The sequence below is a fragment of the Glycine max genome, chromosome 12, assembly GCF_000004515.6.
Source record: "Glycine max cultivar Williams 82 chromosome 12, Glycine_max_v4.0, whole genome shotgun sequence".
In the NCBI taxonomy this organism is placed as follows: Eukaryota; Viridiplantae; Streptophyta; class Magnoliopsida; order Fabales; family Fabaceae; genus Glycine; species Glycine max.
In genome coordinates, this window is record NC_038248.2 from 10443790 (window position 1) to 10454737 (window position 10948).

At 32.4% G+C, this 10948-nt stretch overlaps 1 protein-coding gene across 1 annotated transcript; it reads right to left on the minus strand.

Moving 5' to 3' along the window:
- Window positions 1-241: 241 nt before the first annotated feature.
- Window positions 242-9683, minus strand: LOC100800801 ((R,S)-reticuline 7-O-methyltransferase). The gene is made up of 3 exons (XM_003539858.5): window positions 6462-9683; window positions 1457-2221; window positions 242-800 (listed from the first exon to the last, which is right to left on the minus strand). The coding sequence occupies exons 1-3, from the start codon at window positions 6504-6506 to the stop codon at window positions 501-503; spliced, it is 1110 nt and encodes a 369-aa protein (XP_003539906.2). The 5' UTR covers window positions 6507-9683; the 3' UTR covers window positions 242-500.
- Window positions 9684-10948: the final 1265 nt, after the last annotated feature.

Consider the following 10948-nt stretch of genomic DNA (forward strand, 5'->3'; position numbering starts at 1 on the left):
AGATATTAATTTTGACTCTTTTTATTTATAAGAATAGAAGATAAAAAGTTTATAATAATTTACATATTCGACTCAATCAAATAAGTTAGGTCTTTTGATTAATTTTGACCTATTTACTTACTTTATTTAACAAACTAACATATAAGTGTTGAGAACTTATGAACGATGGAAGTTTTCTGAACTTGAGCAAAGGATTATATATATATATGGAGTGAGGAGAGAAAACATCACAGAAAGCAAGTTTTGCACACCAAAGTACTCATTCATTAATAGCAATATATAGATTCTTCACAACCACGCACCACTCTCTTGGTATATATGGAACACGTATATAACCCATATTACTTGGTGGTGGGGCGCTTCATACTTTTATTTAATACACAAACATAACACGGGTAGGGATGAAAACCACATCACACGAAGATCACATAGCTGTTAATAATAATAACAACACATGCAACATAAAACCACGCACATGAAGTGTAGTGGCTTCCTCTTCGTTAGATTGGAAACGCCTCAATGATGGAAGGAAGAGCGTTGATCTTGATGATGTTGTAACGGGCGAAACCTGTTTCTTTGAACAGCCACTTCCAGTTCTCTTCCGTCCTCTCTTTGCCGCCGGCGTTGTGAGCGAGAAGCATCATGTCAAATGCAATGCCAACGTCGGTGAAGAGTTCGTTGCCTTCGGGCCGCAGCACGTGATCAACGATGATCACTTTCCCTGTTTTCTCTGGTATTGCCTTCCTGCAGTTCTTCAAGATCTTGACGCAGTGCTCGTCGCTCCAGTCATGCAGAATCCACTGCATATATATATTCACCCCAAAGAAAAAGTTTTGACGGGTAAGTGCCCAAAATACTTGACGTGTAATAAAAGACTTCACCATATATCATATACTTGAAAACCCCACTAATTATATATGTTTGATAAAAAAAAATTGTGTTTTTATTTCTTTATTACTACCATATAACAATATAGGATTTAAATTCACTGCAGTCAGTCATAGTTATGTTCACCTAATTTTAATCAAAATGTAGAAGTTTGAACAAATTATTTTTCTTTTAAAATACTTAATTAACCTTCATTGTTTTTCTTTATTTTTTTTCATTTTATTACTTCATATCACTTGTCGTGTTTATATTTTTTTATTTCTCTCTCTCTTGATCACTCAGTAAGTGTTAACTAAATATTGAAAAAAAAAGTATTTGAACACCCAAAAATGGCACCTTGAGAGAAAGATAGAGAGAGAAGAGAAAGAAATAATGATACCCTAGATAAATGTGATACGATAAGAAAAGAGAAATTAAGAGTATTTGATATTTAAAAATATTAAAATATTGGGACTCAAATATTTTGAGTGTCCAAATTTCACCTTTTCCAAAAGTAGTGTGTTTGGAGTGTTATAATGCCCTTAGCACATGCAATTTAATAAGATATGGTATTGATAGTTTTTGATACCTTCATGTAAATAGCATCAGCATCTGGAATGGACACGAACATGTCACCTCCAACATGGGTGATTCCATCATACTTAGGAGCAGTGGCAACCACATGAGGCAAGTCAAAGTTGATGGCATTGATGTGAGGATAAGCCCTAACAATCTCAGAAAGAGACCCTCCAATGCCACCTCCAACATCAACCAAGGACTTAATCTGGTTGAACCCATCTTTGTACCCAGTGATCACAGCCTTGGACACAACCCTAGCAGTGCACACCATGCCCTCATTGAACAATCTATTATACTCAGGGTCCAAACCTGTCATCTCAAATTGCTCATGGCCATGGCACTTAAAGAAAGCAGTGCCATTTTTAGTGCCTTCTCTAATAATCTCACTAATGTAGTGAGCAGGGTTCAGGTGAATTGGGTGGTTCTCCAGCAGCAACATGGGTGCTAGGGTCATTTTTGTGTCGCGGAGGATCCACTTCGAGGCACGTGTCAAGCCGTAGAGGGTCTCTCCAGTCTCTGATTGTTCTGCACTGAAGATCTTTCTACGTACCATCACTCTCATCACTCTCTGTAGAAGAGAGGCATCTGGGGAGGGTGCATCATCTATGTTCTCCACGATTTGTGACAAGGATAGTGGTTTCCCATAACGGTCTATTATGTCGGCTATGCGCAGCTCTATGACGGATTTCAAGGCCACGGAGTCCGTGAAGCATGTCATGTACCTCCATATTTCAACTTGCCCTAGCAATGAGTCTTCCTCCTCCTTGCTCATACCCTGATGGCAAATATAAGCAAACAGAGATGTAAGAATATATAAAATTATTTCTTTATATATTATTATTTAATCACAAATAGTTATATATTATAAATGATTTAGTTTTATATTAATTACTTAAAAGTTATTCATTTCTTGTTGACTAAAACTTAGTTTAGCTCATATATAATATAAAGTTAACAGAAAAAAAAAAGGTTTTGATGGTATTATGTGCATGACATGAACCCAAATGTACAAAATGTACGTGTGTTTCAAATAGAGACGCATCCAGCAGCGTGAAAATAGTGTATAGAGAACTAATGGATGCATCAGCATTTTTCTGTCTGCAAATTGAAGAACAAATCCATCTATCTCGGCCTTTTCTTATTGTCATTAAAATAGAAATGAAATTATTAAAAGCTTGATTTTCTTTTCTTTTGCTGATCTATCAATATTGTTATTAATTATTAAAAAAATGTAATAACGGCTCACTCTCTTTTTATGTTATGTGTACACTAGGATGTTATATTAACATAATCTGCTATCCAGGGGTGGCGTATGACTTTAGTGTGCCATTAACATGGCCCTTCGAAGAATCAGTAAAATTGTGTAACTCCGGCTTAATACTGTCACAATTTTATTTTTACAAACAACTCGAGAGAAGCATATGATATTAACTAGCAGAATCATATAGGGATCAAACTAATAATTCATTTGAAATACTAGTTTATTATTTACATAATTAATAATCTATATTATTTATAAGCAACGATCAAATTTTTGTATAAGGATGTAAACAAATTGAGAGAATTTACAGTACTTAATACTTTAAATTTGACTAATAAGAAAACATGATAAATGCTTCATTTATTTATATGAGAAAAAATATAAATCCTAACCAATTTCTTAGTTTTTCATCTCTTTGAATAATTTCTAAATTTATCAGATAGTATTTGGCAAACACTTATATACACACACACATTCATAGTCATATTTATAGAAATTATATCTAAGTTTGAAAAATTCATTGTGATCTGAAATCATTAATATTTGGAAGTCATATTAAATTTTTATTTATTTTTAAGTGGGAGTACTAATTTAAAAGAATAAAATTCTTTTAACACCTACTTTCTTTGTTTATGAACTCATATTTGAAATCTTATCTAAAAAATAAAACAAAAATAATCTTACTACGCACTCAAACCAATATACAATATAGGTGAAATAACATTTAACAGTGTTTGTACATGTAAGCTCGAGCATTTTTAAATAAATGAGTCATAATTCTTCTTTAAATGAATGAGGTGTTTAAAAGCTCTTACTTATTTAGAGCAAAAACTTAAAGACCAATCAATTAATAGTTTGCCTATATGTAAACATCTGTTTTTGATTACCATTCAGATTAATTTGCCGGTGTTAGCAAAACTGACAATCCTGTGCGTAATTTTAAAGAAAACAAATTCTAAAACTCGGTATTTGTTGTATATGACCATGCATCCCTCGATAATTTAGTGTCTAGGCCGGATTATCACTTCACAGCGCTCTACACATATTCTTCGGGGAAAAGAAAAATGAAAATTAGGTGTTTACACAAATTTTTCTTTTGTTCCAAAAATCTGACGTGAAATTACCAAGAAAACATAACTAATTAAAAGCAAAGAACCACATAAGTACTTCTTCCTAAGCTAATTCCGATGTAGTACTACAAAACAAGGTATTCAATCCAATTCCATTAGTAACTCCCCAGCAGGCAATATATTACAACGTTGTGTTTGGGGATGCGATGATAGTTCCATCCGATTAACCTCCGGCTTCGCTTCATTTTGAACGAAAACATAAAATCCGATCAATAGGGACTGTAAAAAAATAAGGGAGGGGGGGGGGGGGGGGGCCCGGGGGGGGGGGGGGGTTAAGGTTTACTACTCATTAATGGGTTAAAAAATGTTTCTATAAATTCGATGAAACTGGAATTGTTCAGTCTATTAAATAGTATTTTTTATAAGAAAAGTCTATTAAATAGTTTTTTTTTTAAGAAAAGTATATTAAATAGTTAAATATGATAGTTTAGTGGAATAAAAATGAAAAAACATTTTCATAAAAAATTAGGGGCAGATCCCACAAAAATCAAGTCTTGAGAAACTTCAAAACTTATTTGAAACTAGAAAGCAAAAATTACATATTAACTTTTTTGACTGAAAAAAAATACATATTAATCGATGTATAACTCATTATTACTGATTATTTTTTTGTTGTTAATAGAGTTTCGTTGGAGAAATAAGAAACGAATAACTTTGGTAAAAGAAAAAAAACGAATAACTTATCAATTCTTTACTCATTTAAGTTATATTTTTATACTCGACCTATTATGTAATAAATCATAATTAATTTTTTGTAAAAATAAATCATAGTTAATTGTCAATAAACACTATTTTAGGGGCATTGTATTTATTGTATACATCATAGTTTGTATAAAATAAAATATTTTGAAACATTAAGATTTTTTTAATTTGATTATTTAGACGTACTCATGAAATTAAATATTTTGAAGACAATAAATAAAATTCTTAACCTGTATAGTAATATACAATTTGAATAGTTTGTATAAAATTTTAAATTCAAACTTTAAACATATTTTAATCAGTTCTTCAGTTTTTCATGCATCCCCGTGAGCGGGTTGCTAGTAACCATGAAAAGGTAATTTGGTCGCATATATGCATATAAAAGTTACAAGTTCTTAGTAAAAACATCCCTTCCTCAAAATAATCAATATGTGAAAAGTTATTGCCACAGGTTCACCAATAAAATCACTTTTGTGCAAAAACATTGTGCCTGTTTGATGATCCATATGTTTTCTGATGCTTAGAAGATCTATTGAAGTAAGTTTGAAAAACGACTCTGTAATGACTCTTTTTTTCCAAATTGTTTACAAAATTTACTTTTTAAAATAAAAAATAAAAACTAAGAGAGATTTTCTCTGAAAAATGACATGATTACTACAAACAGAGTTTTTTTTTAACTCAAAGTTCTCTTTTAGGGAAAAATCACCTTTTCATTATAAAAAATCTCCCGACAAAATCTTCATAATAAAGTATTTTATAAAGAGAATAAATTAATTTTATCACACAAATAAGATTTCACAAGAGGTGGTTACACAGTGGTCAACAATACTACTTGTTTGGTTTTCCCCTTCCCTTAAATACATATAAAAGATCCAAAATCAATGCTTGACACTAAATATTCCCCTCCATGAAAGAAATATTTGCAATCACCGCCATACATAATCAGCAATTTAAGCTCAATGGTGCCCTCTATGATTGCAATCACAGTTCAAAAGAAATTCCATTTCCAGAAGAGTTTCTCAAAGTCCTTATTCTCTCATATGCATTGCTGCCTAGCGAGAGAAGTATAGAACTCGAACTGGAGAAGGCAGGGTAGTACTGGTCCAGGGCCACAAACCTCATATATTCAAACCTTAGATCACTGATTAATTAACAAAAGTTTGAATAATATGCCAAAAAATTAATCAATTTATAACTGACAAAACTGTAAAGAAACTAAAAAGACTTTTTTTTTATGTAACAATGCATGCAAATTGTCCCAAATTTAAAGAAACAGAAAGAATATGTCAATGATCAACTATACTCATCAGAAATCAGAAAAATATGTGGTTGCTTCAACAAGAAACATCAAAATGACTAGTAATTTTTAAAAATTGATGCATATTATAATGGTTTTGGCTCAGTGTCAAAGGGGGCATCAATCACCAATGAAAGCCAATGCCTATGACAAAACCCACCATAAAGGCATATCATACTCTTAAGCCTTACCTCTATCTTTCCCTATAAAATGTAAGATGCATATTAGCACAATAATTAACCCAAATTACTAATAACTGCTGGTCATGTTGTACTTTACTAAGTTTATTAAACAAAATACAAATCTTTTGGATCTGTATAGTGAGTTCACTGTGCATTAATCTCTCTATTTAGGGTAACTATCAAACAGTTCTAATATATAATATTGACACATATATAATATAATAAATAACATGTGAATTCCTCTCATGACTTTGTGGTTTTTAGATATCTTCTCAAACCATCAAAGTGGGGGTCGAACATGATATCAAATAAAATAAAGGGTACATACTCCACAAAATTACATAAACAGGCAGAGAGAGAGATACAGTAATTAAATTTCAATTCCCATTATTAAGATTATTTTAGTGATGATTAACCATACAGTTGGCTCTATTTCTACGCACCTTGAACTCCAAAGGTGGGGAGTCATTGAAAAGAACAGTCTCCATATTCTGTGGAATTCTAAGCAAAGAATCAAGAGGTTTCAACTTGGTGCTCAGTGCAGGAAGCCTTTCCCTTACTCACAACAAGGCTTCCAGTGAGTGAGTTCAGTGGGGTGTGTGAAACTGGCTAGGAAATGAACGGTTAATAAAGATGATAAGGTAGCATGATGTGTGCGGTTGAGATTCACCACACAGGTTTCCAGGAATGAGCAATTGAATTATTGAGAGGCTATGATACTATGTGATGGATGAGTGTGTGGTTCAGATCAGAACCAATAAAGTTTGTGTTCTGCTTTAGAACAACATTATTGGTACTGTAAGGACACATTAACCGTGAAATGCAGCTTTCATGAATTTCAGCCAGATTTTATGCATGATATTGGAAAGTGACTCAGTCCAATGTCTCTTCTATGGTACAGTTTTCAAAACATTATTATTGATAGATTATGCCTTTCTTCTATCACAAAGTTTTAAAATAAACATTGTCATTGATAGATTATGCTAATCTTCTATCAAAGACTTTTAAAATAAACATCATTATAGATGGATCATGCCACATGTCTATATGGGATAGCTTTGAAACAAACATCATTGTTTTTTTATTTGTAGGAATTCAAAATAAATACTAATAACTCACGCATTATTTTCAACTAACTGAGTGAATCCTCTTGGTACAAACATCATTGTTTATAGATTATGCTACTCACTTATTAGCTCAGATTTGAAATAAACATTATGTGCCAACAAGCATTATTATTGATACATTACTTCTATAATGAACAAGAAGACTCTTTTATAGCATGTGTAAAATACAGAAGAACTTGATCAGCATATATAATTAAAGACAAACCTGGTTGTCACATCTCCAATTTTGTACCATCTGAATATTGACACGTTAGAGCAACAGAACATACTAAGTACAAACCTACGCCTTCAATAATGCAAAAGGAATTGGTCTTTTTAGCAATGATATTAACAGATACCAACTACCAATGGAATCAATACCACATGGTGCAATGATGAATGTGACTACTTGTGTCACTTAGTGTTTTTGTTTTCTTATGATCAAAGTGAAACGACAGTGTAAGGGATTGTGACCACAATTGCAGTTACCTCTGCAATTTTCAGCAATTTTACTACCAACAAGAAGAGCAATGCAACTACAATTTAAGACCTTGTCCTAAACAACAGAGACAAATTTTGTTAGGCACACATATACACCTACCGTGGTTATGTTCTATGGGCCTGTTTGTGTTAACAGAGTGTAGATTAACCAAAACCAATAGCACATGTTTCTCTGTTTGAACTAATAAGTCTACAACTTATATCAAAAGTGAATAAGAATTCAGTTCATAGATTGGACCAGCTAAGGCCCGGTCCATCCCAGCCTTGCCCAGCCTATTCCTTCCGTTAATACAAAATCCATTAACAATTTGGGAGGGCATAGAAACGGCCTGTTACTAACTGGGCCTTAAGATCATGGGTATATATCAAAATCAGAATTTGAGACAAGCCCAAAAAAAAACATTTATAATAATATGGCCTGTATGCTATGTGTATCAATATGTGAAGTGGTAGATAGAAATTAGTATTGTCAACGAACGGAAATAAGTATGACTTTACAGCAAGTAGAATCTCTTGAAACACTTCCTAAATCTGTGGGAAAGAAATCATATTGTTGTAGAAACAAACTATCATGTGGTTTAAATAAAATGAAAGAACAAAGTAGCTTAAATGAAATAAAATTTGCATAAGAGCTACCACCAGTAAACAAGATGATTTATCATAAAATAAATATATGGGCAATTAATATCTGATGATTCATTAGGTAAGATTCATGTGTACGGAGTTAAGAATCATCTGTCACTATATAACCAAGATTAACTCTTACTCTCTCTGGCACTCATTAGATTAAGTTTCTATTGAGAGGGAGGTTAGTGTTGTTACACACAAACTGCACTTAGCATCATATAAATTAAACAAACGTTACAAAAGAGTGAAACAAAGTATCAGAGGAGAAAGTAAATAGATCATGAACTATAAGAAGAATCAGTGCTAGATTTAAGTTCACTTCCCAGAGGACTGGTATATAACAAAGTTGTTATTTACCTTTGGTAGTTGACGAGCTAAAGATTCCTCCACTTCCACAAATCTTAACCAACAATAGCATTAGCAATCGGCCACCAATCATGGAGTAATTATTAAGACAATAACAACAACAAAGTCTTGTTCCATTAAGCGAAGTCGGCTACATAGATCATATGACTTGATGCCGTTCAACTTGGTTAAAAACTAAAGCTTTAAGAATATTATTTACCATGAGATCTCCCTTAACCTCCCTTAACGACTTTTGCTCAAGTACTTCTTGATCTCCCTTTGCTCCTTTTCACCAAAATGAAAACCATGCAATCTAGTTTTCTTTACTAGTGTCTTCCATGACTTTCCCTGTACATGTCTAAACCATCCAAGATGATGCTACACAAGTTGGATTGTTTCCTGCTAACTTCACCCATAAAACAAGCATCAAGAACATGAATAAACCTTCTCTGCAATCTTCTAGGTCTAAGAAACCTGGACTAGCTAGAACAGGAAAGGTAACTTGAGATAACTTGAAAATATCTGAATCAACAAAACAAGGACAAAAGGAAAGCCATTTGAGATAACTTGGCCTGCATTCCATACCTTAGGACCATGGTGACCATCACAAGATCATTAAATTAATATCCATCAATGATCTAGGTGAAGTGCAATAGAACAACAACCAAATTAAAATATAAAGAACAAGAAACAAAGTTGAAGCTAGCACTGGTCTTCTCTATGGATAGGCTTCAAAACAAGCTATGCATCTTACCCAAATGATTCACACACACGCCTAAGGAGCCGTTGAAAGTGGCATTCCTCTTATGTGCCATACACAAGTATTATTCCACTCTTACAAGGATACCAACAAAGCTAAATCAAGCAACCAAGCCACGAGGAAAATTGAAGTGTGTGCCAATCAGAGATCAAAAACCCATCAAGTTGAGACCATGAGGAGGAGGCAGTGCAATTAGTTCAATACAGCTGTAACGTAGGTACCAACAATAACATGCATAAGATTTTTGAAGCTTTCATTTTAGGATCCACGCCAGCATGCGTTGTCAAGTTAGCAAGTTGTTGGACGTGTCCAATGTGTACGAGAGGATAAGATATCTTTGAAACGAATCTTCCCAAGTCAACAAGTATAGGTGTCGCGTCAGCATTCGGCAATCATCAGCTTCACATTCACGCTTAGGACGAGAGCCACAAGCTTCATGTTGCCCATGCCATGCCCATATGGAATTAAATCAAAGTTCTGTTTAAAACAAAGACAACTAAATCAAGATTACTTGATTATAAGGTAATATTGCCTGTAGAAAGAGTCTGACTCAATTATTCAAATAATAAGATGCATATAAATTATAATATTGTAATACTTTATATCAATTGACCTAGAATTATTTTATCTTAATTAATGATATTAAAATTGAGTCTTAATATATAATTTTGTATACTAATATAACATGTCGATTAGTGATTATACCACTCAGCAGTGATATATGTATTCTTTCTAATTTAATTAATAATATCACATTCAAGTATTAAATAAATGTGTAAGTGGGTTAATTATTCAACATAAGAGATTTATTGCCCAAATACTGTGGACTGTAGTATATATTAAAAAAAATATAGATTATTATTATTTAAAATAATTTTTAACGATATATGTTCCTTCCATTCTTGTTTGTACAGTTGTTTTAATAAAACATTTTTGTTACATTCTAATTGATTTTTATGATATGAATAGACAAATTGTTGTTTTTAATTCTCTCCTTAACATAGAACTACTATATGAATATTTAATAGTATATTTTGCATAAAAATGAGAGAGAATATATAATAAAAAGCATTGTTGTAAAATATTTTCGTTAAGTTATTCCCTTTCTTTATCTGTATGAAGAGTCAACTAAATGGAAATTAAGGAATGGAGTATTACTATTTAATTAAAACAAAATAAATCAAATAAAGGAGACAAGTAACGTTAGTCTACCCAAACATGTTATTAAATCTCAAAATTTTAGATTAAAAACCAACAATAGTTGACAAAACATAACACGACAAAGGGATAAGCCTACTTGAGAGCCTTCGAGGATAAAGAGGGCAATTCATGTTCCAAGGACAAATCAGGAAGCCGAAATTTTGGCATTCACAATAGCCTTGGAGAGTTTGAGAACGGATAGATGCATCAAAAAGGTATGATTGGGAATGCTGACCTATTACTTTTGATCTATTTTATATAAAAAAAAAAACAAAAAAAAAACTGATAATATATTTTATACTAACAATATTTTCTTATAAAACGACAGAAGATAGCAATAAGAACAATGATATACAGACTACTTCGATTTTGGGATGAAAGGAGATGGAAA

Bases quoted from the DNA above. Each gene is read 5' to 3' on its own strand.
- LOC100800801 (XM_003539858.5), bottom strand. From the start codon at position 6,506: ATGGAGACTGTTCTTTTCAATGACTCCCCACCTTTGGAGTTCAAG. The intron at 2,222-6,461 runs GTGCGTAGAAAT...ATTTGCCATCAG, and splicing joins CCCCACCTTTGGAGTTCAAG to GGTATGAGCAAGGAGGAGGA. The intron at 801-1,456 runs GTATCAAAAACT...ATATATATGCAG, and splicing joins CTGATGCTATTTACATGAAG to TGGATTCTGCATGACTGGAG.